Source organism: Egretta garzetta, unplaced genomic scaffold, assembly GCF_000687185.1.
Source record: "Egretta garzetta isolate BGI_Z169 unplaced genomic scaffold, ASM68718v1 scaffold133, whole genome shotgun sequence".
Lineage (NCBI taxonomy): Eukaryota > Metazoa > Chordata > Aves > Pelecaniformes > Ardeidae > Egretta > Egretta garzetta.
This window is the reverse complement of record NW_009259111.1, coordinates 689,246-716,940: the sequence shown is the minus strand read 5'-3', so window position 1 is coordinate 716,940 and position 27,695 is coordinate 689,246. Positions and strand designations below refer to the sequence as shown.

The following is a 27,695-nucleotide window of genomic DNA, read 5'->3' as shown; positions in this document are numbered from 1 at the left end:
CGGTCTATAATAATATCTGGGATGTTATAGGATTATTATATCTCTTATCTTTGTTTTGCCTTTTTGCTGAATGGGAAGTCAGTGGCTGGTGGGAAGAGGAAGAATGGTGTAATCAGGGGCAAGAGGGATGGTCCGAACGGAAAGGAAGACCTCGAACAATGTAGCAAGGCAGTGGAAGGGTTGAGAGCCTGTGACGAGCGGGCAGGACCCCAGCCGGACAATTGAGTTTGAACAACACCGAAGGATTGTAGGAAATTAGTCATTATGACTCACTATGAGAGAGTTGTACTCTGACGTTATTAAGGGCTCAGAAGCGTTTGTATTAGGGTAGCCTTGAGGGATCGTGTCTGTAAGGCGCAAGGGGAGGGATGCCCCTCTTTCCAGAAGAGCTGGCAAACCAAGACAGTAGGCCAAAAGGGGGGCATTGGGAAACGATGGAGCCATGATGCTGTGTTTGAGAGGAGCAGCACCCAGTGTCAGCAGCCCATTTAACTTTTGTTCTTGAGGTTTTGTCAACTGGTTTCAAGGAAGATGTAAAAGAAAGGTGTAGTAGATGGAGAATGTTTACTGGGAGCTCTTCCTAAGGGCTGGGAGCCGTAGAGCAGAAAGGTAATTCCCTTGGCAATTGGACAGATGTGGGCTGGCACCAGTATGTGACTGAGGGCCAGAGGGACCATGCTGATAATGAAGGCAAGAGGAGGGGTGAGGTTGTCGAAAATGGTGACAAGGGGTCTGTGAGTGCCCAAGGGAGAAGGGAGCAAATGAAGGAACTCAGAAGTGATGTGGGCGAAGGGCACTAGTGTCAAGAACCTGAGCTGGTTGAGGCCGGGCTTGAATATGCTTGTCCGACTGGGAAGGAGGTTGCTTCATTAACCCTGATGTTAAATAATGAGACTCTAAATGGAGCATCTGCTGCCTGAGTGGATAAGGAAGCTGTACCTTGGAGATGCTGTGATGCAAGAGACTGTGTGCTTAAGATGTACCCTGGCTGAAAAGACCTTGTGCCTGTGACAAGGGGCATATACGATGCTGGTTTCCACACTGGTCAGAAAAGGAAAAGGGAAAGTACTTGTGGGTAGCCTTATTTTGGCTGGCTAGCTGCTGACATGGATGTCAGGGAGAGATGAGCCAAGAATGTCTTGGAATGATTTCACACGAAGCCACTGAATGGAGCTGTCAGGATCTGCGATGCCAACATTTTAAAATCTTAAAAAGAGACGGGGGAGGGAGAAGACCCCCCTGAAAGATGGAAAAGAAGAAGAAAAAAGTACTGAAAGAACTGACAATAGCTGCTGTAGGATTAGTCTGCCCTGTTAATGCTCCTGCTATCAGCTGGGCCAAATTTTTGTCGCTGAGCTGTAAGTAGTCTAGCAGATCTTCCTTTTCCCTTTAGAAATGCAGATCAGTTTAATGGACAAGGTTAAATGGAACTACTCAGATGGTAACAATTCAACACGTGCTTTAAGTTTTGGAAGATCAATGTTTTGGGAAAGGGGAGCTCAGAGGGGAGCAGCTGTGGCGGAGTAGAGCTGGACTGGAGATCTGCACTCCAGGTGAAGCAGCATGAGACTGGCCATAAATAAAGTAAATCCATAGTCTGTAATGACCTTTGGTATTCAGCTTGCTTGTTCCATCCAGTTATTTTTATTTAGAGCAGAACACCTTCAGTATTCCCTGGGCACCCTAGGCATCTTTCTTAGGAAACTTTTCATTGAAAATGGAAGAATTGAACCCAGAGTGCACTGGTTTTGTGAACCCTTTGCAGACCACTTGTACTTTCTCATGGGCTACAGTTTGGGGGCCACCGCTGAACCCATTTGCCGCAGCACAGAGATGAGTTTCTGGCCTGGGGTAGGAGTTGGCTCTGGCATGAAGGTAGATTGTTAAATGTGGCACCCAGAGCATAATAAGTGCTGAAAGAAAAAGCTGCCTAGCAACCCTGTGAGCATGGGGGGAATAATCCTTAATGGTGCAAAACTTCCTCATGGTTGATGGAGCTTCTGCAAGGCAACGTGATTTTTCGTACCCTGATTAACCTAATACTCAGCTAATTTTTTTTTTGGGGTTTAAATTGATCATTAAAATAGAGTATATCATGGTCCAGACAATGTGATTTGAGAGAACAAAACAAGCCAAAATGAGACCTCAGTGCAGAATTTTTCAGGCTTACCCTGCAACTGAAGAATTCAGCTGGCGCTTGGCCGTGTTAGAGAATGGCAGGCTTTGGCAGGCACTGAGGAATTTCCTGAGTTATGAAAAGAGAGCACTGGGCACAGGAGAGATTGTAGATAAGGCAGATCTTAGAAAATGATTGAAAGTGGAATTCTTTCCTGGTCAGTTGGTTGCTTGATGTGGAAACCACCTAGGTTTCTGACAGCCCAAGCACAGCAAGAAGCCTGAAAAAGGGGGAAGAGAAACATGTAGAAAGGACATGATGAGAAAGTGTTTTATTGAGACTTTTAAGTTATTTTGGTAATAAGCTTAAATCAGTTATGCTTTTAGAATATTTTATCAGCTGAGTATTTTTTTAGTTATAATATTAGCAGCTATAGTCTCGTTGGAAAACCGAGATCATCTTTGTCTCTCAGAAATTCAAGAATCCCTCAGTCTTCTATAAATAACAGAAGCCTTAAATAGAAGGGGAAACACGCATGATACTACGTTTTTTTTCCCCCATATGTAAATCACATGGACTCAAATACTTGATTTGATGCGGTGGTTAAAAATAAGGATAAGTTGAAGAGAAATACTGTGTTGATGGAGGGTAGTGTGAAATGTGATAACTTCTGAATACTATTTTGCTACTTTGGGAAATACAGCTGATGCTATTGCTTTTCTGTTTTTAAACTTTGGCACCTGGTTAGCTCCAGTGGTTTAATGCTTGCATACAACAATAAAAATATGTATTTCTCATGGAAAGGTGTGCTTTTCTAAAAGAAAGTGTAACTTTGGAGGTCTGTAGAGAGGAATTCTCAACTGAACTTGCATCTTGCTCTATTGTTGTAGGTTTTTATGCTAACTAGCGCTTAGACTCTTCATGTCTCCTTATCATACATAAGAAAAGTAAATGTATATTATTTCTTTGGGGTGGGGGGAAAGCCCAGACATTTGAAGTGTGTGGCATAGGTTTGATTTCCTAGGCTTTGATGGCTTCAGACTTTCACTTCTTGTTTTGCAGCTACCCCATCTAGACCACTTTATGTCTACTCACCTAAATAGACCTGCTTATACATTTTCTGCACCTTTTTTTACTTCTTTCTCTTTGCATAATTTAGGGGTTTTTTTTAAATTTTGTGCTGCACAGTGAAAAAGCAAGACATATGCCAAGATTCAGTTGCAGCCTGTCCTGTCTAGTTGTTGATTTAAAAAAAAATACCACAAGCAGCATGCCTTTTAAGAAGATGCAATCTGTTTTACTTCTGCCTAATTTTGTGTTACCATGTTTTTTGGGTTTTTTTGCCTTTGGTTCTTATATTTTTTAAATTCAGACTGTTCCTGGGCACGAGAAGTTAAATCCTTAACCCAGTTCCTGTGGCTGGTACATGGTCTTCAGAGGCTTAACTCTGCATCACGCCAAGGGGAGAGGGCTCCCGAGTGACAGTGCGTTTAAGAGCCAGTGTGCAGCGTGTTACAGGACTGACCTGACTTGAGACAGTGTGAACAACGAAAGGGTTGGTGCTTTGCCTTTCTTGGGAAAGTGCCGGTGGCACAGGAGTGGCGGCCACCCAGGGTCTGCCTTCCTGTTGTTGGTACTGAGGCGTTAGTTTGTGCGTGCAAAACTTGGCCTAAGTTGAAGTCGTTGAGATGCGTTGGCTGCCAGTTAGTTTTCAATAATTCAGTACTTCCTTAAAACTAATCAAGTGTGTAGCCTCTTCTTGAAGATCATTTCTCAAGAACAGACATGAGTGCTGGTGGGTGTTAAGCTCTTGACATAAAATTCATGCAAATACCTTTTTAAAATAAAAATTTGAGAAGCATGCCTAAACCCTTACCCTTTCTATAATGTTACTTTTCCTTTGCTAACTTAAACATGGGGTGAATGTTGAGACGCAACACAAAAGCAAACACATGAGAAAAATCAGTTGTTAATGCTTCAATTTGAGTGGTCATTTCTTTGTAAAGTAAAGGTACATGTTAAGTTGTTTTCTTCGTTACTTGTTTTCACCAGATAGTAAATATAATTTCAAAGGATAAGTGTTTATGGTTGTTTTCTGTAACTATCTAATTTTACTCTGTAAATATTACTTTGGTGTTTCTGCACGCCTCTCCTGGTTTTCAAATGCATGTATGTACAAAGGGTAGCTTCTGTAGTTGTGTTTGCTCTTCTCTAGGAACGGAACTGTGATTGCATTGCTTCTGTAGAAGTGCAACTGTCTGAATCTGTCAGATCCTTGCAGTCAATTTTTTTAGTTAACATTTTGTTTTTTGACAAAAATCTGTAGGGCAGAACTTGTGCTGACATAAAGCTGTCACTCTCTGTGCATGACTTTGCAAATCACAGGTCTGCTCTGGAGAGAACGCAGCATGGTTAAGGCCAACAGCAGTGTCATTGATTTCTCTTCTGTCCTTAGGTTCTTTCTCACAACTTGTGCACAGTGTTAAATGTTCCCCATGACCCAGTGGCCTTGGAAGAGCACTTTAGGGATGATGATGAAGGACCAGTTTCCAATCAGGGTTACATGCCTTATCTAAACAAATTCATCTTGGAAAAGGTAAGTTCTGAATTCTCGTGTTCTGTTTTTCCCTTTATCAGGTTTTGTATTTGAGTGTCTTTACAATAGACTTCTGCTTGCAGGAAGCATGCTGGTATGAAGACACTGTGGGTGTGCCTGTGTGGGGTCGTGATGGGGCAGGCACTCTGGAGAGCCTGTGCCTTAAAATGGAAGGGTGTACTGTTCTCTACTTCTTTTTTCCCTCCTTGGTTTCTATTCCTGTTACATCTGGTTATTGTCTAAGCTGTGTTCATGCAGAACCATGTTCATATTAATGAAGCACCTCAGCTTGAATTTATTTGAAAGTGTCTTGGAGCTATAGATTGTCCCACTTTATATTGTGGCTATAACAGAATATTGTCATAGACTCCTTTACAAACAGGAAGGGCAAAAATACCTTTAATGTCTATTCATGTGTTTTTTTAATTAATAGATCCCTTCAAATAGTTACAGCGGGTGACATTAGGGAGGGTTGATAAGTTCCGTCTTGCAAGTTCTTTCCTTTCGTGTCTGAGCACTGTTCAGTCTTCTGTTGTGCGTTTTTTGGGGGGAAGCTCTGGAAAGCCAGCAGGGTTTTCCCTTAGTCTCTTCTCCATCTTGTTCTAAGTCACCACTTCAGAGCTGGGCTCTGGGAGCTGTGCGTTTGAGGTTTAGGTTGACATTTTTGAAAGTAAAAAACCTATTTTCTTGCTTTTTGTCTGACAGTTTCTGTTGCGAGACTGGTCTAGATGGTAAAAAACAGCCCACGTGATAGCGTGAACATATCAGTTTCAATACCACTGGGGGCTGACCCCAGAAACCCTCAAACTTTGTCATTGTGGCTGCAGATATATAGATGTTTGCTTTCCTTTATAGTGTTTTTTAGTGTTAAGAAGTCAGGAACTGACATGCTGCTGAGAAGTCCAATGCAGCAATTGCAGATTATGCAAACTCCTTAGACCAGTTTGCTGATTTTTTGCTGCTTCTTTAATCTAGATTTTACTACTGGTAGAAAATGTAATATATATAATGCAGTCTGGCAGTTTGGAAGCAAGAGAAGCTTCATATATCTAGCTAAGGCTTATCAGTTCCTTTACCTTTCTAGTCTGCTTCTCTCATACTCAGCAGCAGTGTCCTGTTTCACATGTAGAAGTTGTTGGCTGTTAATACACATAAAGGTACGTGCTTAATGTCTTGGTTGTTTGATGTTGTTTGTAGGAAGGGTCTACAGAAGGACCTGGACAGGCTGGGTCAATGGGCTGAGGCCAACTGTATGAGGTTCAACAAGGCCGAGTGCTGGGTCCTGCACTTGGGTCACAACAACCCCATGCAACGCTACAGGCGTGGGGAAGAGTGGCTGGAAAGCTGCTTGGCAGAGAGGGATCTGAGGGTACTGGTCGACAGCTGACTGAATATGAGCTGGCAGTGTGCCCAGCTGGCTAAGAAGGCCAACGACATCCTGGCTTCTACCAGAAATAGTGTGGCCAGCAGAAGCAGGGAAATCATCGTTCCTCTGTACTTGGCACTGGTGAGGCCGCACCTCGAATACTGTGTTCAGTTTTGGGCCCCTCACTACAAGGAGGACATTGAGGCACTGGAGCATGTCCAGAGAAGGGCAATGAAGCTGGTGAGGGGTCTGGAGCACAAGCCTGATGAGGAGTGGCTGAGGGAACTGGGGTTGTTTAGCCTGGAGAAGAGGAGGCTGAGGGGAGACCTTATCACCCTCTACAGCTGCCTGAAAGGAGGCTGTAGCGAGGTGGGTGTTGGTCTCTTCTCCCAAGTCGCAAGCGATAGGATGAGGGGAAATGGCCTCAAGTTGTGCCAGGGGAGGTTTTTGATCAGATATTAGGAAAACTTTTTTCACCGAAAGGGTTGTTAAGCATTGGAATGGTTGAGTCCCCATTCCTGGAGGTATTTAAAAGACCGGTAGACAAGGTGCTTAGGGATGTGATATGGTTGGACTTGATGATCTTAAAGGTCTTTTCCAGCCAAATGATTCTATGATTCTGTGTTGGAAAATCTTGGTTTGTCCCTGAGAAGTTTGTGATCTCATTTCCACTTCATGTTGGTTGTCTGAGCTCCTGTAAGATTCAACAGAGACCGAGCAGTTTGTATACAAATTTGGGGGAAAAAGAGAAGGCCTTACTTTTATTTTGACCAAAGGATTACAGTAGTAGAGTCTGAACCACAGTGTTTTTTGTTAATACCATTTGTAGGCAGTAGCAAGCCATTAGGTAAAAAAAAATAAATACAGAGATGGCAGGCTTTTTCAACTATAAACATGCTTTATGTTAAAGGGTGTTTATAGGAAGAATAGTTACGGAAAGGATGAGCAATTGCATTAAAATGACACTTTAATTTGAAAATTAAAGACTTGGCTACATAAGCAAGTTGGTGTGAATTTACAGTGTTTAGCTACTCTGGGACATCTTCTTGCCCCATGGCAAAAACGAAGGACAAGCTACCTTGCTTTCTCTTGAAAGGAAAGAGCATGACTGCATGGAGTTTCTTGTGTTGTTTTATTCATATGCTGATCTGGCTTCTGATAATTGCCTGATATACCAATATCATTAGTTTATCTTAAAACATCAAAAATGTTAAGGAACAGGATTAAATTACCTGTAACTTCATGTTACCTAATCCTGACTAAATGCTTGTAAACACTTTAAATACATACTATTAAAAATTAGTGAAATTTTGTAGACAGAAGGATATCTTTGTGGACTGGAAAAATCTTGATGGTGACATCTCGTCTTTTAGAGATAACTTTACATCAGTGTCAAAAGACAACATGCAGAGGGATGAGGTCAGTGGTTCATAGCGTGTCTCCTTTGTTTAAAACAAACAAGAAACCCCTTCTTTTTTCATTCTTTCAAGGCGTAATCTATTCTTTTAGATGGGGTGATTGTAGAACAAATGCTATTAATTTATGCTAGTAAGCAAAGCTACTAAAGAAGGACTGGTGCTTTATACCCCCAAATACAGAGGAAGTTCTCTCAATTTCCAGTCATACATCTTCTGGTGAATTAATTGATTGGAGCAAGAGCAACCTGCTCAGGAGAGGTTTTTTTGATCTCAAGATATTTTGCTTTAAAACATTAGTAAAATATTTAAAGAATGAATCCTTAGATTTCTTTTAAAACAGATATATAAATGTGACTCACAATTTTATTGAGAGGACTTTGTAACCTATTGAAATAACTTCTGTTGTACTCTTACATGCAGTGTAGCTTTATATTTTTTAGTGCTGGCTTACCCTGTGTTACTGTGCAATAAAGCCTCCTTATATAGAACCAAGGAGTCATCAAGAAAGGCACAAGTCAGTAGTTTAATGAGGCAAATTGGTTGCAACTAATTTCCTTTATCCAAATAGGGAATTTGAATAAATAGTTTGACTAGTTAGTATTGCTTTACTGATGATTTCTAGTATCGTGCTGCTTGCTACTTAGCTGATGGATGTATCTAGGATTTTCCTGCATCTGAAACAAAATCTGTTCTTGTTCTGTGAGTTTCCCTTTCAGGAGGGAGCTGTCACTTGCCAGTATAATGTCTTTATAACTTCTTTTGCTTGGTTTCATAACCATATTTTAGCATGCTCCATTATTTACAATGTATGTCTCTTGGTACTAATTGAAAATGTTTCATTTTCAATGATGGTGATGGTGGTATTTCACAACATGCCTTATTTAGAGCAGGGATGAGTCACAGTGGGGGGAGACAAAGAAGGACATCATTCTAAACCTCAGGTTATCTCATCTTCCAGACAACTTAGTGAATGCTATTTACGCTGCCAACGCTTGTTACATTTTTGGGGCTGATCTGATCACTGGTACTTAAGCCAAATATCTTCTGTATTTCCTTATGTTTTAGAGTTATTTGGTAGGATATTGATGATGGTAAATTATACTTTGCATATTACTAGATGTTAAAGATCTAGAATACTGTATGGGTTTTGCTTCATTTTTCTTTTGATTATTTTGTGAAACTTCTTAGAAAGGAAAGGTAGGTGTCTTTTATATATCATGGCTTTATCTCTATAAGTTAAAGCAGTTTTAAGGTTGGAGGGTTCAGTTCATTTGCATGTTTCATCATTTGGACAGATTCATAAGTAAAAATGATTGTTGCTGTAGTTAATAGTGTGGAGTACTGTAGAAATTTCCAAATGAAATGGTGACTTCAAATAATTTGGAGAAATTAAAAAGTACAGTTAAAAGCATATGCTAGTGCACAGGAAAAATCTCTTGTACAAGGACTTGTTCATTAATTAAGCGACAGAACTGTGTGATATTCACACAGGTTGCAAGCAGGGTGAGTATTCTGGCCAAACACATTGAAATTCTGGTTTCTCAGGATAGTGTCATAAATTTCTTATTTTAGTTTCACATCACGATGATTTCAGTGTGGGATTCATAGTAGAGTCTCACTGTAATTAAAGATGTTTTGGGGGGATGTATTTAAATTCCAGCATAGTCTTTGACCCAATCTCTTTTAATAAATATGTGTTTTGTTCATGTCATGGAAAAGCAATGTGTGTATTTATTTACGATTGTTTTTTTTAACATCAGTACCTCCTGTTTGAGAAGTTTCTACTTTCACAGTTTCTTAACTAAGTTAGGAGTACTTCTGTAAATAAGTTCATGTGTGACTTCAGAAACTGTTCAAATGTTTTTAATTTTTGAAACGATGCTTAGAAATGATCTCTCATAAATGCAGAGGGATTTTTCATTCAGAATAATTATTATGGTGCCACCTACACTGGAGTATTGCCAGTCAAGAAAGCCAAAGGAGCACAGCCAAGACTTTTGTAGTACGGAGTTAGCTCTAAAGAAATTTGGGCTTAGTTGTGAGATTTTCACCTTCCTTCCCTTCCCACCCCATGCAAATGTATTTGTAGAATGTAGGTACCAGGAACAGTTGGCATTGCTACATGAAATTGCTGTAGAAAATTTTTATTCTTCATCAAAGAGAACTGTTTAGTTCCACCCCCGACTCCCAATATCCCCAGAACAGTTTTATGATTATATCCTTTATTTAACAGACAGCCTGATCATTTAATAGAAAAATACAGATGCAAATTTTGGAGAGCTGGGACTTCTGCGCTCATCTGATCATTGTTCCTGAATAATTCCTAAACACTGTCTCTGCTCCAGATGCCCCATGGGTCCCATGAAGTCCATTTCGGAATCAAATCTGGATTCTGAAAAAAGTACTTCCATGTCTGAAGTCGGGCCTCTGGCACAGTATGACCTAGTCCCCTGCTCCAAAATGGTCCTGAAATCTCCTTCTTGGCTGCTGCCTGATCCTGGTGGCAGTAATATGGTGTAGGTGACCTGGGTTTTGACACAAGTTCCTGAGGCGCACACGATCCAGCTTTGCTGCGTGAGCAGAAACCACGCAATTTCCTTTACCCTGGCCAGGGTCCATGCCTTTCTCTGCCCGTCTCCCTGTGGTCACTGATTGCTGCCGTGCTTTAAAATATGAGCTGCTCTCAGAGCAACCCACCTTATTTATAGTTCTTAGAGCACTTGCCAGGTGGTGGCTGTAGGAAAGATTTCCCACCCTGTTGGCATCTTCCTTCAGAGCAGCATAACCACTAGGACATTTCCAAGGTGGAACTGCTCATCATGTGGGTGGGTGAAGTTGTTTTAGAAAAGAAGTCAAGCTTCATTGGGCAGGGTGGGGAGGTCAGGCAGGAAAAAGCACAGGCAGAAGTAGCCAAGGGATGAGGCACTGGCAAATTGAAGGAAGGAGGTAGAAACCTGGGTTCTAGCCCTTCTTCCAAAGGGTGTTTGTTTGCTTAGCTGGTGTTTCATTTAAGACCCATATTTCTTGTGTGAGCGGCCAGGATGCTGAGCTTGTGGCTATAGCAGCTGTAGCTCCTACAGCTTCTACCTTCTTGGTGGACACCTGTAGCCAGCCTCTTGCACTGTCACTGACATTGGTGGCCTGCTCTACAAACATGCAAAGTCTATGGTTTTCTTTCATAGTCTCATTTTTAGTCCTGGAAACTGTACTGTAAAGTGATTCTTGGCATAGGGTTGGTTTCCTGTTTACTTCTGTCTTTTTTTTTTTTTTTTTTTCCTTCACCCACATCAGTTCATGGACTTCCTTAGTCTATCTTTGATTGGCCACTGTGGCTCACCCTCCACTATATTTGACCACCTACCAGACCGGATAGGAAATCATGCAGTTTGCAGTGGTGTCCTTGAAGCATCTAAGATGCATGGCTTGGCCTATCATAAGAAAGTGTCACTGGATATTACTGGTGTCATTACCCAAAAGGTGCAAGAACCTGTTTCTTAGACATGCTTTCTGAATCTCAAGGGACTTGCATTACAGTGCAGAACATGCCTTTACCAGTTACATGTTAGCAAAGAAATAGCATTGCTAAGCTGTAGGGAGATAAATAGATTTTATCTTTAACATAAATGAGGGTTTAAAAGAAATAGAGGAAATGAAAGTTTTCACATATGTAAATAATTCATATGATATGGTATGATAAAGGATAACGAAAACAAAAGGAATTCTTTTTCAGTTAGGTGAAGATTTGCAAGTCTGAGAAAAAGGAAAAGTTTTAAGTGTTCAAGGAAAAAATTATTACGTGTTTATGAATATCCTATTAGAGTTATGTTTCAGTAACATGAAATGGAAAAACATATTAAAGGTCTTTCCCAGCTATTGTTCCAATAACGCTTTCAGCATACCCACATGTAGGTTTGGCTACAATGATTTCTAAATTTGCTATATAAAATCTCAGCAACTCAGTGCAACAGAGGGGTAGTTGGAACTAAGACAGTTACGAAGATGGTTTGGAAGCTAAAGCTAATGTGCTAAAGGAAGTACAGAATGTAGTGTAGCCTCCTTCACATGAAGTCAGGGTGTTATTAACTTGACCAGAAATTGGAGGTTGGATGTAGATTTTGCTGGAAGAAATTCCTTAGTTGACCCCATGCAGGAAGTCAGACTAGGCTGCTACAGTGCTCTTTTTGGGCCTTGACACTCCTTGCAAACGAGAATTTTCTCATTGCTTTTTGTATGACTTAGCCTAAACTTTGTTTGTCTGTTATTCTGTGCCATTCATGCATATTATTTTTTTGTTCAATTTCTTCGTTTTAGGTTCAAGGAAACTTTGACAAAGTTGAATTCAACAGGATGTGCTGGACTCTCTGTGCTAAAAAGAACCTCTCTAAAAGTCCTTTGCTGATTAGTGATGAAGATGCATTTAAAGTGTGGGTTATTTTTAACTTCTTATCAGAGGACAAATACCCTTTAATCATTGTCCCTGAGGAGGTAAGAAGCAAAAACTTAAGCTATTTAACACCAGTTTGTTTAATATCCCAGTTGAACTCTGTTAATGTTTGCTACTCTGTAGAGATTTAAGAGAAAATAGTTGTTTATTATAAAACTTTTATTCCCCTCTTTTAATAATGTAAGGCCTCGGGTGCTTTTCTTTGTCTTTCAGGGTGCATATGCAGGGTTCCCACAGGATGCTTTAGATATTGATGGCTATGCGTGTCTGTCATTTAAGCAGCCTGGACTAAATGAGACATGCTGCTTGCCCCCAAGTAAATAGCTTATTTTGCTTAATTGCTTATTTTGTGAGGACGGACTGGTGCTGGGGTGACTAGCTCCAGTACCAGCACTTGGAGCTATTGAGGTTCTTGCTTTGCTCATGAGTAGTGCATGTGTGTGTGATCTTTAATCACTGCGCTTGCATATGTGTGATTAAAATTTTGTACAGTTAGTACACCAGTGTGATTCTGAAAAAAATTCTCCCCTCTGTTCTGTGTTACCATGACTTACAAGATGAGTCTTCAGTCTCATGTCACCCTCCTGATGAAAAGGAGAAGTACGAACTTTTCTGATGTCTGTTGCTAATTAAAAACAGTCACCACCTGAACACTCTTGCTTAAAATGGTTGAAGGAATAATACCAGAGATCTCTCTCTATGTTCATGAACAAGTATGAGCAACACCCAAATAGGTATTTTAACCCTAAAGCAAGATTTCAGTATCCCAACAATTCTCCTCTTCAGGAGGGTGAGGGAAGAAGCAGAAAGATCAGAACTCTAGGTGTAAATAAACTCTTGCAAAACTGTATACAGAAATCCCAGGGGTTGGTAGTTCAGCACTAAAGTACTGATTAATAAATATTTGCAAGTTGTTGAACAGTCAGCGATCAAAACAGTCTGATTTACATGCCACTACGACACAACTGTTGGACTCCAAGCTGTTGTGCCAAACCATAAAGTACAGATAACTCCCCTATCAAAATAAACTGCTCGGTTTTGCCTTATCACTCACTTTTTAGCAGGAGACTTTCACTCTGTACAATGTTTCTGGTTTTGCCAGACTGGTGATGACAGGGCCCTATCTGACATGCTATATTCCCGTGACAAATGGAACTGTCTTCTTGCTTGCTTTCCTTTTTTTTCCTGTCAATTCTGGGAGACAGGGATCATGCTTATAAAAGCTAAGGCAGCTCCTTTCTTAATGGTGCCAGATTTGGCTTCAGTAGAAGGTCAGAGCCATTAATAAATGCCAAAACTGGGACTCAAATCCACATCTCTGGATTGTCATTGTGTTCTCCACTGCCTAGCCTGGCTTACCTGAGGGTAGGTATTTCACATCTCTTTATTTGTTGCCATGGTTAAAAGCTTCAGACCTGCCAGCTCTGGGGCATTGGCATTGCTCGCTTGCCCCCTCCACCAAGCAAGCCCCCAGACTCGTGCTGCCTTCTGTAGCTGATGCCAGGTAATGGCAATGTGTCCGTTGTTTGGGAGATGAGCCGTAGAGTTGGGTCTGAGCCCAAAATAGGTTTTCCAGATTTCATAGCTGCTGCTGTTTGCTTTCCTTCCCATCCTTAACGTTCAGGGTTAATCTGTATTGCTCTTCTTCATGGAGTATTTTTAAAATTCTTAGGGTGGATCTTGATTACAGCAAGATTTAAATTGTGCAATACTGTTTAAAGAAAGCTTATAGAGCCTGACAAAGAAAAGCTGCTCTGTTCGTATGGTATACAATGCCTGTATTCACTCTTAACCTTTTGCCTTAGGCCACACAGGTAATGTAATCAGCCGGTGGAGGAATGCTGTCTGTTGAACGCACTCCTTTCTAGTTTGCATTGGTCCTCCTCAGGCTCTCTGTGCTTTTGGAGATTTCTGCATTTACTCATTTACCCTCTTACAGAAAATTTTGAAAGTAAAGACACAAAGTCTCAATTTCAGTCAGTTTTGCTTTTTCTCTATGTGACCGTTCATATCTGCCTTTTAAGTTCTTATGTGTCTGGGGTTTATTAGTGTTAAATCTAACGGATTTGCAAAACCTTTTTTTGTACAAACTTGCAGTTTTTGTCTTGGTGCCGAGAATTTCTACCTGAAAATAACTCTTTTCAGTAGTATTCACAATGATACTGGTACCTAGTAAAGGTATTTTTCTTTCCATTTACTTTTTATGCCTCTTGAGTTCATGATGAAGCTTGACTATATATTTAGTTTTCACCACTTTATATTGCTTCCTGTAATTTAAGTACAAAATGGCTCGCACGTCATGTATAAAGTGAGGGGATTTTTGCAAAGTGAAAACAGAGGAGAAAGTGATGGAAGTGCTGTTCTGTGATGTTTATGTTTTGGTGAGAGCAATGTAAACGTCTCATGGGTGACTATTGCTTCCCAGACAGGGAGCAAGCTTTCCTTCCCTCTCTATCTGTTGCTCTTATCATTGGCTGAGAATATTGCCACACTTAACTTACTGTACTTTCTGGCTTGGAGTCCCTCGTGTGGGATACAGCTGTTTGCCCTCCTCCCTCCCTTCCATCTTGTAGGTTTTAGATTTTGGAGATTTTGTTTCCCTTTTATAAGTAACTAGGAAACTTGTCTCATACTTTCAGGTTGGAAGGGTGATCCCTTGAAGATTTTTGCATCCCATCTTGTAGACGGGAAGATTATAATAGAGGGAACTTCTTAGTTCTCCAGTGAATGTGTTGATACAACTTCATGTGGCTATGAGGATGCCTTCTCTTCCTCCTCCTTGGAGGAGCTGCTCTTTGAGACCTGCTTGGGAGTCTGATTTTCTTTTTTTTTTTTTTTTTTATGAGATAAGTGTTTTCTACACTCATTTGAACAATTCACCTCTGGAATGTGTTGATACAACTTCATGTGGCTATGAGGATGCCTTCTCTTCCTCCTCCTTGGAGGAGCTGCTCTTTGAGACCTGCTTGGGAGTCTGATTTTCTTTTTTTTTTTTTTTTTAATGAGATAAGTGGTTTCTACACTCATTTGAACAATTTCACCTCTGGAAGACTGTCCTGCTTGGGTGCAGTTTCACCTTCCTTGCGCTGCCCTGACTAAAGATTGAGGCTGCTGTCCTTCCTTACTTCCTTCTTGCCCATATTGTGCACTTCTGCACTACTGCTGCTGTGCTAGGCCTTTCGTATTGGACAGCTAAGGGTGGTGGGGCTGTTACCCCCATCTGCAAAGTGTTAAGTCTTGATTCCCTGCCCAGGTGTCAAATGGGCAGCAAATTGGGAACAGCTGCAGATCAACCGGAGAAGGGAAAACAGGCTACTTCAGAAAGGTTTTGGAGATGCAGGCTGAGGAAAGCTTTAGAAAGAGCAAAGTGAGGAAAGCAGTTACAAAGAGGGAATTTGAAAGCAGTGGAGAGGTGACACAAGGGCCAGAAGTTGTTCATTTAGCAGAGGCCAGGCTGAAAGCCAGAAGCAGCATCTGGCCTGCACTCCTCACCTGCTGCGGAAGGAGAGATGGCAGCCCCGCAGTTCAGGGATATAAGGTTAGTAAAATCTAGCCTGGGGAATGGCCTGGGTTGGGGTGTGCAGTTTTGGCACGTGACTTCAAGCTTGAGAGGTTCCCTCTATGTTATGGGGTGAAGTCAGGTTACAGAGAGACGAGAGCTGGTGGCTGTGCAGGGCACTGGGCTCAGCTGGTGGTGGCCTTGGGAGTCCATTGTAGCTTCTGGTGACTGGTGGGCAGCTGAGAGCAGCTAGGAGAGTTGGAAAGGAACAGAAATCCGTGAATGTCTGTTTTGCAAAGGTGCTCATATCCCAGGGGAATGCAAAATAGTATCAAACCTGAAAGCTCCCTCCCTTTTCAAGTGAGAAGCCTTACTATGCACAAAGTAAAACACTTCTGTGAACTGGGTGAACTTGATATTTCAAAGAGATACAGATGGACCGGAAAAAAACAATGCTGTGTTTTGTTTGCTCTAGTTAAAATTAGTCCTTATGGACAGCTTTCAGAATTAATACTATTCTTGGCTAACAACAGAATCGCCTCCTGGTGCAGTGGGCAGAGCTTTACCCATCAGCTATGTTGCTAATGTGCCTGGAAAGTGGGGTCCCGGTTCTTCCCCTCAGCCAGTCTGCACTGGTTCATCTGAGACACAGACATCCAAGCGTGTGCTTCTTTCAGCTTTCACAGGCGTCACCTCTTCCATGAGAAGGGCAAAATAAAGGGAAGAAAGGTGGAGAGAACTGTACCTGTAAGAGGAGAAATATTTCTAGTCTGTCATGAGTTTCCCATACAACTCATCTCGTCGTTCTTGCAGATTAATTTGTGTGCCTTGGTATTGTTTAACCATACGTTTTCTGTTTTATAAAAAGGTTTGCAAACACTTCCCCTTTCTTATTTCTGGACATGTGACTGCAGCCTTGGGAATGCTTTATCGCCTGAAAGCTGCGGTATGCGGTTAGCTGTGTTTCTGGGCCATCCTTCATGGTGAAACTCACAGATATGTTCACTGCAAGTTGCACACTCTTTGTGTGTTGTAATATACTGTTCACATAATTTTTTTTTAAATAAGTCAAATCTATTTGGTGTCTTTGCTTTTTAAGCTTGGCTTCTTGAGGGAAGAAGATTTGTACAGTCATTTTTCACTTGCCCTCTAGCCTTCAACTATATTAACATGTGGCGTTTCTAATCCTCCTAGTTAGAGCATGGCTTTCTGTGCATTTGAAAATGAGGAGATATTTTTTAGATGGAGGAGGTGAAAGTCTGAAGCTGTCCAGTGGCGATTCTTCTGGAGGCATTTCTTGCAGAAAAAGGTTTTTTTGTGACAATGTTTGCTTCCTTGTTCTGCATTCTAGTATCAGAAACTGATACAGTGACTGAAATACTGGGAATTGAATCTTGGCTGTTCAAAAGTAAAATAAAAACTGATACAACTAGAATAAAAGCTGCTTGTGTGGGGTTTTAATTGACCCATGACCTCTACAAGTTGGTGATGATTAGAAAGTTTAGTAACTTATGACCTCCATCAGTTCTTCCCATTTCGTCTTGATCGCTTGCCGCAAAAACTAAGACAGTTTTCAGCTTATGCAGCAGGTTGTCCTTAGGATTTACATGTTTACGTGTTACACTCCTTTTTGAGTTGACCTTTATTGTGTTACTTAATGCTAATTTAATTTAAAAAAAGAAAGAAGATAATGGCATACAGTGCATAATGAACACAGTTTTTGCAGTCTATTATTGTCCATGAAGCTTAATGAATTCTAGTATAGAGATTTTTTTGTTGGTAGAAGGGGAAAAAATATTTGACTTAAAAGTAAGTGAGGTTCTGATGGGATGAAAAAAGGAATTGATGATGGCTGTGGAAGGGGGTATAATTGCTTTCATGTCTCTTGCCCAGTAGCATGTGCTTCCACAGAATCTTGTACAATATGAATAGACTTTTTACATCTGCTCTGTTAATATCACAAACCTTATTTGAATAGCATGAACCAGAATAGACTTGTCTGCTGTGCTCTGCTGGGCATGAAGGCCTCCTTGACGTTATTTTTCATCTTCTAAGAGACCCACTTGTATATCAGAAAAATATGTGAAACATTTATGATACTTCATTCCCCATAGAGGATAGTGCCAGGAACACCTGGAAAAGCAAAGCAAATAGGTATTGAAACATGGGAAAAGAAAGTGCCCTCTGAAAGAAGGTACCAAACAGGCTGCATAGCTCATGTTAAAGAGCCTCTGTTCTTTATATTATTTTTGCTTTCTCTTGGCAAAATTCTGGCTGAAAAATTTCTGTTGATTTGAGATGGAAGCTGTTTTTCATAGTGCAGAGCCGGTTGGTCCGTACTGGTGGCATAACATTAGCAACCCCCCTGTGTTTTTACGTCTGTATCTCAAAGTGAGTTAAGGTCCAGTCAGAATAGCAGCAAACATTGCTTCATGTTTGCTTTTCGACACTCAACTTTTTAACCACAAGAGTAGGTTATGTTTGAGCCAGTAGACTTAATTTGTCAGTTATTTGCTGAGTTGACATGTCTCTTTGTGGAGGAGGGGAAATGTCGTTTGCTCTCAGAGGTTCCTCATTTGAGTGCATAATGAATGGTCTCTTTGCTTCCACACTTACCAGATCCAACTTCTTTATATTCACCTTGCACTGTTCCATATTTGTACCCCACCCCAATACTCACTGTTGGTATTGAGCAGATAAATTAGATAAAATTTTTCTGGGGACTTTGGTTAGCCATGTACTTACCTGAATGCAAGATAAAGCTTGATTATTATTATTTTTTTTAAGTTTAGAAATTAAATTGTAATATGCACAGGTCTTTTTCAGTTAAGACAAGTTAACGTATTTTAAAATAATGAGATGTTTTATATACTTTGATGGGATTTGTGGTCATGTTAGTGACTTGCAGATGGGGTGTAGCGGACTTAAACATTTAAATCCATTCTAATAATCAAAATAAGGTAAAATGTGTTCAAATTCTCTCAAAGGAAAGGATATGTTGACTTATTTTTAGTGCATTACAGGATAACATGTACTAGCCAAGAGTTTTGCATTGCTTCTTTTCCAGACCATTAGTTTGATATACCTGTTGTTCATACGACTTGAGCAAAAAAGTGAAAAAATCTATTCAGGTATGATTTTTTTGTGTGTGTCCCCTTTAGTCTGCACATGAGTCCTAGTACTTTGAGGTAATTAACCAAAGGAATTTGGGAGCTGCATGCCTCGGGCTGTAAAATCTTGGAACAATACATTTTAAAGTTAAAGTTCATTAAATTGTAATGATTTTTTTTTTTTTTTTAATTACTGTTGAGAATTTTGGCAGGTATATTGTCTACCTAATCAAGCCTCAGTTAATTTATATTTCCTTTCAGCTAAAGTGCAGGATTGTAGTTCAGCACTGGTGCTGCTCAGAAGGACTGAAGGTGTTTTGAACACGGGGAAAAAAGTTACTCCTGCATTGATGCCAGGGCTCATTTCAGCTCATCAAATCCAAGTTTAGGAGGTTTGTTTTGAAACAAGTTTGCAGTGTTACTGCTCTTGCATACTGTGAAGGGCTTTTTTGGAATTTTTTTTTTTTTTTTTCTATAAAACTTTCCTGGAGTAGGAAGTAAGCTGCTTCCTGCCTTTAACTGAATGCTGAGGATTTATGGTAGCTGATGATCAAAAGCCTTGGATTAATTTTTAAACTTAAGGATTTTGGAAGGTGGAAATCAGCAATGCATATTTTAAAGATTTTTAAAGAAATTAGTTACCAAATTTTACATAAAGGTTATATGTTGGTTGCTTGGGAGGATGTGCTAAAATTTCCTTGCTATCATGTGACTGTGTTCACTTCAGCGATTCAGAGCTGTGCGTGGAACCACGGCAGAGCACGGTTTTATGACCTGTTCTGGTGAACCACTGAATAGGCGCAGCAGTGAACACTGCACAGCAGAGCCCTGGCGCTGCAGCAGCAGGAGGCCCATGCCGCCCTCTCCGGCCTGCCCCGCACAGCCTATGTGGAGGGGGCGAAGCGGGTGTGCACGTCTGCCCTCCTTGGGGGGTGCTTTCCTCAAATGGCAGGCAGGCGCTGCGCGGAGCCCAAAGTCATCTTTACTGATTACCATAAACCTCGTACCCGGTGTTAGTTGCACTTGTCTACAATTTGAATGCCACTTTTGCAGAGGCCTCTGTTGAAATTACATCTTTGCTAGTAAGAATTGCATGAGGAGCTAAAAATACTTAAATGCCTTACTCTGTGAAGCTGAAATGAAAAGCAGTGCTCTCTGTAACTTCTCTACCTGCTCTGGAGGCATATTCTGTGCCTGGCTAGCCTGACTTCTCTTAAGACCGTCTTTATGAGGATACAACAGCCGCATTTTGGAGGGATATGCACTTCCTGCTCATTCAGCAGAGCGAGAACTTTCCTCTAGACCATGCAGTGGCTTTCAGTAGCTTCTCCATTTTGCTGTAGTATTAGTCCATGCGCTACTAGAGTAAGGGCTGTGAGACTAAGAGCAGTTACTGAGCTGAAATAGTAAGAAAAGTCCACCCATCTCTGTAGCGTGAATTTGGTGACTGCTGCTTTGCCAGATGAATGTGTTCTGGTACATGCTTGTGTGTTCCTTGATCATGGATGTGAGGGAAAGGAAGGGGTTTGCCTGTACGAGTTAAAAGAGAGAGAAGCAGCAGCTGCAAAACTAGCATGTAGGCTGCATCAAAACTTTGAGGCCTGGGAGTCCTTGTGGTGAAATGTACTGGAGAAAACCACTTCTTTATTTCTTTATACTCCCAAATCTCTTATGTAGAGACTGCTGGGTGCTCAAAAGCCTATTAGACCAGCTGAAGAGTGACTGTGAGCTGTAGGTGAAAAGTTAATTTATTCTGTGATGAAACATACCCTGCCTTTCTCAGCTGGGGTTCTTCTTACCTGTAGGAGAAATTACATTGCGTTTTCAAGCAGTGCTGAGGAACAGAGGTGAACCAGCATTGGTGATTAGAAAAATGGAAGCATTTGGTTTCCACTGCTTTTCAATGAGGCAAGTTCATGCTGTATATCTTAGTCATTTTTGATAATGGCATTCAGGGTCCTGAGTCACTTAGTGTTTCCAAAACCACACCTAAAATAGGTAAACTGAAAGTGGAGCAGACTGCCTGAAGGACTAATCTTCAGAAAAGCGGGACTTAAGGAAATCTGTGTTATTTCCACGTGCGCAGAGAGAACCCAAAAGGATTGTGGTGCTTTCTCTCACTACCTCTGCCGGGCAGCGTGCAGTTCACACCCTGTCGCATCCCTCGTGCCTGTAGAGAAGTGGGGGCAGCCGGGAGGAGCCCTGGCCCGCGGCTTTGTGGACCAACCTACTGGGAGGTGGTTCTGTGCTGGCCTTTGGTGGCTGGAGGGCAAGGCCAGCCCCTGGGGGAGCTGGTGCTGCCCTGTCCCTGTGGTGGGCTGGTGCAGGAGGGTGCTCTGGTGTGGGGTTACTGAGCACCCTCACCTCAGGCTTCTTTCCATGGCCACTTCGCTGTCTGCCTTGGCTGGTTGCCGAAGGCAGTCAGGTTCCCTGCAAAGCTGGCGAGGAAATGCAGTGAGCCATCACCCAAAACAGCAGAAGGCCACGTTAGCTTGGTCTGTCTTCAGAACTGGGTTAAATGCTGTAATTGGTATCCTGTGACTTCAGTCATAGAAACTTAGAAGCGTGGCTCTTACTTTGTTGTGTAGGGGTCTTTGTAGGAAGACCCTCACAAATTATTTTGTTTAAAGAGCCATTTGAAAGTATTTTACATGTGCTCAAAGCTGTAGATGGGCTTAATTTAAAACACTGTGTTTTAAAGCACAAACAGGGATGAGTTTAAAAACAACATAAAAAAAAGACAAAAGAAGAAACTGGGCCTTCTTTCCCTCCTTTTCATTCTTCTGTTTATTTTGACTGGTGTTATTACCCTGTGCATGGTAATGCTAACAGAATGATGAAAGATTAAAGGAAAAGGAGAGTTTATTTTGGAAACAATAAAAGCAGAGTGAAAAATTTGTTCTTTTACTTCTGTTGACACATCTGCCAAGATTGTGTCCAGTGATGTAGTGCTTGAGAGCTAGAGAAGACTAAGATATGTGATCATGCCTTGGTAGGTTTTAATTTCACTTCTTGTCCAAACTGCCATCTTTTCTTATTTTTTCTAATTCATTTTCTTTTTATCTTACAAGAATACTTTTTGAAAATTCTTGCTTTCTCACACTTCAGTCATCATGGTTTGGAAGCTGTTGCGGGGAAGGTCCCATGTGTTCTGTAGGAATCTGAAATATTGAAAGAGGCTGTCAGGTTCAATTCTTTGTTTCTTTACTATGAAGAGAGTAGCTGTGGGATGGGCTTGGCAGTCAAAAGTTCAACGGAGACAGGAGCCTAAAATCTTTGCTAATTAAACCACCTACGCTTAGGGACCTACATGTGAACAGAGGAATCTAGCTGTAATGATAGTCTCTAGAGAAGCTTGGTTTACAGCTCTGAAACACTTGATTTCCATGCCTGCTGAAAATGATTAATTTCTGTTTGTATTTCTGTACAGATTGAATATTTACTTAAAAAACTCACCGAAGCAATGGGAGCAGGCTGGCAGCAAGAGCAGTTTGACCATTATAAAATTGCTCTCAACACCAGTCGAGAAGGTCTTTCTGCATGGGAGCTGATTGATCTCATCGGAAGTGGGCAGTTTAGTAAAGGGATGGACCGACAGACGGTGTCCATGGCAATCAATGAAGTCTTTAATGAGCTCATATTAGATGTACTCAAACAGGTAAGAACCACAGAGAATTGATGTTTTAAAGTAGAACAATTTATTGCATAATTAGAAAACGTTCAACTTGTACTAAAATTTCTTTACTTGATGGATAATGAGCAAGGGGGAATTAGGTAAATTACTTGTAAGCGTTCTTTAATATGAGCTTATTTTTTTATAAAACAGAAATTGTGCTGCTGTTCAGATTGTTGTAATTGTTGTGATATTATGAATGAGTTGCTGCAGCACTCTGTCAGATCCTAAGCTGGTGACAACTCTTTGATCTTTGAAAATGCTTTTTTCTACTTTCAGTTACATTGTAGCAAATATAAGTTGCTCTGATAATAACCCCTGTATTCAAACAAGGGGGTCTGGACAAAGGTATTGCTCCAGCTGACAGGTCTGCTTCTAAGTTGCCCCACTTCAACAGCGCAAAAAGGTGTAGAAGAGCTCCAGAGCTCGCTCCCTTCTTGTTCTGCTTAGCAGGCTACGTGATCAACAACTTACTTGCCTGTATTCAAACACAAGGAGTCACGCTGGCCTCTATATTCTTAGCAAACTTCTGTCAGCCTTCAGTTTCTTCAGATTTCCAGTGGCTGGATTATCAATTTAGGAATGGTTTTTAAAACTGCATTTCTTTCATGGGAAGTACAAATACCACAGGGACCTAAGGGGTCACAGCAGAGCTTACCTAGAGAGCTACTTAAAATTGACTTTTGCCTGTCAGAGAATTTTTTTCATCTTTGATTGCTTGGATTCTTGGTGAGGAGAGAAACAAAGGCTTTCTTGGCAGGCTTTCCTAAACTGTTCTGAAGAAATCATCAGAAGGTCTTGGCACAGGAAATTCTTTCAGAATATCCACAGAACAATGCTAAAGTCTATTTTTGTTAACTGCTGCTTGCCTGTTGGAGTTGAGGGCTGGGGACGCGCACACACACATAGTCAGTTGCGGGCAAAATGAAGTAATTCTGCTGTTTAATACCATGAAAATAAAATAGCCAGTATCAAGTCCTTTCTCAAGGATGTCTGAGCGCCTTTGAATGGTTCCTTGACACTTAAAAATAGTTTGTGTCAAGATTTGGCCCAGCGCCTCCTGGACAGTCACTGGCCTAATGGAGAACGGAGTTGCCTGTGTGACTTACAGTTGTCTGGTTTGGTCACAGCTTGTACCCTGACATCTTGGTGATTCACAGATTTGTCCTGTTTATTGCAGTATATGATTACTTCAAGGTGTTGATTAATGACGTATTGTAGCCAAGTGTCATACTACCCTTTTTATTGTACTCTTATCCTGGATCTCCAAGGCTTACGGAGAGTAACAGTGATAATTAAATTTATGATGTTTAGTTTTCTGAAAGACATGTCCTTCATGTGATAGTTGGTGTGAAAAAATCCCCAGGAGCTGTCGGTGGGCTTTTGGAAGATGAGAAGGAGCTGATGCACTGAAATGATAGATACAGATTTTGCAGAAATTTTGGGGGAAAATATCAGTCTGACTTGGCTCTGAAAGCAAATTTAGTATGTCAGGAAGGGGAAAAACACCTGGTTATGACTTTGTGCAAGGCATGAAAGAGTGAAGCTGTAGGACTCCTTCACGTGCCCTTCCGACCACCCAGACCTCGGACCTGAGTATGGAGGCGGCAAACAAAGCTGCTTGTCTGCACATTCCTGTTTTGGAGCAAGGGGGTGGGATAGCACAGGGGAATAGGCACGGCCTTGGCTCTGGCCACATCTAACTAGCTAGAAAAGCTGAGCACAGATAAGCTGTATGTGTAGGGGGGTTGTTTCTCTTTTGCTTGTTTTGTTTTTTTTTTTAAACAAAAGAACTTCTCCAACTGTCCTCAATTTTCTTCCCCCTCAGACCTGTACAAAAAGACACCTTTGACTTAAATATGCCACGGCACATTTATTTGTTTGCTTGTGTCCAAAATGCTGTTAGTTAAAAGCCATTATAGAAAAATGTTCCTTGATCTCCTTTCCAACTTTTCCATCCTCTTAATCTGGAATACTTTGAGTATTCAGTGCTTTCTGTATAGCTTGTTCATGGCTATATTGAGGTAGGGGTTTCTGTTTCATCTGTGATTTGACTTTTTTCTGAAGTTAGAAGTCAGACAAAAGTATGTAAGTAATTGAGGACTTTGGTTTCAGAAACGGCAGGTATAGCTGAAATACTGGCAAACTTTGAAACTCTAGATTAAAAACTGACTAGGTCACAGCAGTACCCCTGATAAGATCACTAAAAATCAAATGAATGACCAATTATTCTGTCATTCGCTGTGCACCCTTTTCCGTGAGATGGTTTTTGAATTGCTGTAGCCACACTGGATAATGTATAACAGGGTTACTAGTATAACTGCACTTAGTATTGCTGCTTCTGTTTTAGATCTGTTAATGTTCACTAGAGGTGAACTTGGATGATTTGATCATGATACCAGCACTATTTATTGTCATTACAGAAGATTACAATTTTTATTCTTTTATTTGTATAGACGTCAGTGGCAAAGTGTGGGCTTCTCTTCCTTCTTTTGGAATAGTCTTGTTAAGGCTTTCAGGTGTGTTTTTCTCATATAGGAAGTTGAGTGGATCATCAAATAAAATACCGTGAATGAAATCTTGGCATTGTTTAAATCAAGGTACAACTCTGATCCTCTAAGGGACGAAAATCCAGGCTTCACCAGTATTCCCATATCCCATCCAATAAAGATGCCGGGAATGTGGTTCTGTTATCGGTTTCTCTAACATCCTCATTGGAGTATCCTGTATGGGATCGCTTCTGCAGTGGGGTGCAGCTAAATGAGTGTGTTGGCAGGGCTGAGCCACTCCCAGGGCAGAGGTGCTTCTGCTTTGTCCCTGGGAACCTTCCGTAACAGGCTGGGTTTGCATTCCATGGATGCAGGCCCACGTCTGTCACTGGGACGTGCATCCATGCAGGACTGATTTTTAATAACAGCTGTTGTTAAAGTATTGCAGGTGAATCTTAGCGATGGCAAATGTCTCTGCTTGACTGAAGAAAATTAAATAGTAAAAGTCATCCAAGAGGACCAAAGAGTCATAATAACGACTCGATAATGGCATAACAATAATTGTTCAGTTTTTCTACTTCCTTAAAAACTGGACAGAAGAACAGTGAGTGTTTCTCATGGGCTAAACAATCAGGCGTGTGCTGCTATTTGGAATGAAATTGTGTTGGTGAAGTATTTAGGGCCTCAAGCTAAATTTTTTGTGTGCTCTATTGGGCCTTTAAGCCATGTAACCAAAAGACCAGGCAGTTCAACAGAGAGCGGGCATTTCGGCTGATCTGTTGCTTTTTACAGGGCTATATGTTGAAAAAAGGTCACAAAAGGAAAAATTGGACGGAACGATGGTTTGTGCTAAAACCCAATATTATTTCCTACTATGTAAGTGAAGATTTAAAGGACAAGAAGGGAGACATCATACTGGATGGCAACTGTTGTGTAGAGGTAAAAAAACCCCACCAAACCACCAAAAACTATGAATGCCTGTAAAGATAAGAATGAATCTTCTTTTTGTGTGCAGGACAGACTCCTGACACCTTTCCTTAACGGAGCTTTTTTTACTTTCTGTAAAAACAGTTCATAAACACTCTTTTATTAAAGGTTCTTGGTGCTGCTTTTTGTAGCTCTGTAACAGATAACTGCATATGTGGGGCTTGAAAAGCTAACTTAGACTTCAGTGTTTGCAAAGCTAATCCTTTTGTTATCCGTTCTAGGCCTTGCCTGACAAAGATGGAAAGAAATGCCTTTTTCTCATAAAATGTCTTGATAAAAGCTTTGAGATCAGTGCCTCTGATAAAAAGAAGAAGCAGGAGTGGATTCAAGGTGAGGTTTCAAAAATCTTGGTTAAGTGAAAGTTAAGGTAAGCTGAAGTCTTACAGCTGTGCTTTACTCTCAAATTCGAAATTCTTGGCCTTGTGATTTTTTGATGTCTCCATTTTTGGGCACATGGAAAGGATCTTTAAGGAGCCTGAGACTCAGGAAGAACTAAGGATCCGTGTAAGAGGAATTGGTTTCTGTCATTTAGGTGCCTCAATTTAGGCAGCCATAGCTAAAATGAAATTGATATTATTGTTGTTTCCTTTTTTCTATGTTGGCAGTACTTCCAGGGAAGGGAAGGGGAGTACATTGTTGCTTTTGGGGAGGAAGGGAAAGCTTGTTTGTTTCGGCGTCATAAAATACGGGCTTTGCTTTTATCGTTTTGCTTGAGCTAGTGTGGTTTGGTGAGCTGGGAATTAGGGCTGCCTTTTCTATTCCCCCAGTGAAATTAGTCCTTCTGAGAGACCTCCCCAGTCACGTGCTGAGTGATATTACCTGCACCCTTTGCAGAATGAGGCAGAAGCCCTTGCAAAGCCACTGTTGCCAATGCCATTGAACTCGGTGCAGCATTTAAATATTTGGAGCTGTGCTTTCATTTGCGCTTCCCTCTACCTAAAGCATGTGTTCAATTGCACCAAAGTCAGATGTATGACAAGTGATTACTTAGCTCCAAAAGGAGATCTTTTTTCATGGTTGTAGTAGGTGAATAAAATATCAAAATCATCTGCCACTCTTCAGCTTTGCTCTCTGATCCTCACTGAATGTAAGTGAATGAGAGCTACTGTCCTACTGGGAGCAAGTTTTCCCTTGGTTTATCAGTAAGAATAAAGGGTTTAAGGTTGGTTCTAGGGAAGTAAGTGATGTGTGTGTGTTAGATAACATCTTACTGCTTGATTTGAGCCACTGAATTGAGGTAGTAAGAAATCTTAAAGCATTGGGGGATTTTTTTTGCAGCTAGGCGTACAAGTGACCTGTAAGTCCATGGTCTGTTAGAAATCAATATTGGAACTGACATAATGCCTTGGAATTGCCGGACCTTATCCTTGTGGCACACAGCCTCTTTCACTTCTGGTTTGTGGTGACAGCTAGCCTGATGAGAATTAGGAGACCTGACAACAGTTATTTCTGATTTAAAAATACATTTAAAAACAACACACCACCACAAGTATTCATTCACTAAGGCTAGCCAGAAAGTTTAGCATTTCCCTTCACTGATGTCCTCTTCCTCTCCCTTTGTCTTGCACGCTCCTTTCCAGCCATACAGTCCACCGTAAACCTGCTGAGAGTGGGGAGCCCTCCACCCCACAAAGAAGCACGCCAAAAGCGAAAAGAATTGCGCCGGAAGCTGTTAGCTGAGCAAGAAGAGCTGGAGCGGCAGATGAAAGAACTGCAAACGGCCAACGAGAACAAGCAGAAGGAACTGGAGAACGTGCGAAAGGTGGGAGTGGGAGCTGCTCATCTTCAGGCTTTAGGCTCACTCTCTGTGCTTGAGCTGGTCTTCTTGAATTATAGTTAGGCATCTATTTCCTGTCCAGGTGTTCAGGCACATTGAGCACACTCCTCCAGAGGAGGTGAGCTTGTGTCAGCACCGGCCCCCTGAGTAGGTCTGCTCTGGCTGAGCCTGCAGTAGAGCTTTCAGGGCCGCGCTGACTGCAGCAGGTGCTCAGGGATGG

The 27,695-nt window shown here is 41.3% G+C and overlaps 1 protein-coding gene across 1 annotated transcript in view; it reads left to right on the top strand.

Moving 5' to 3' along the window:
• Positions 1-1,246: 1,246 nt before the first annotated feature.
• Positions 1,247-27,695, top strand: part of SWAP70 (switching B cell complex subunit SWAP70) — a 36,445-nt gene continuing 9,996 nt past the window's right edge. The window contains exons 1-8 of the mRNA XM_035891026.1: positions 1,247-1,358; positions 1,766-1,875; positions 4,572-4,712; positions 11,808-11,981; positions 21,980-22,207; positions 25,504-25,650; positions 25,920-26,028; positions 27,279-27,460. Coding sequence (XP_035746919.1) covers positions 1,247-1,358; positions 1,766-1,875; positions 4,572-4,712; positions 11,808-11,981; positions 21,980-22,207; positions 25,504-25,650; positions 25,920-26,028; positions 27,279-27,460 — 1,203 coding nt within the window. The remainder of the gene's footprint in view (positions 1,359-1,765; positions 1,876-4,571; positions 4,713-11,807; positions 11,982-21,979; positions 22,208-25,503; positions 25,651-25,919; positions 26,029-27,278; positions 27,461-27,695) is intronic.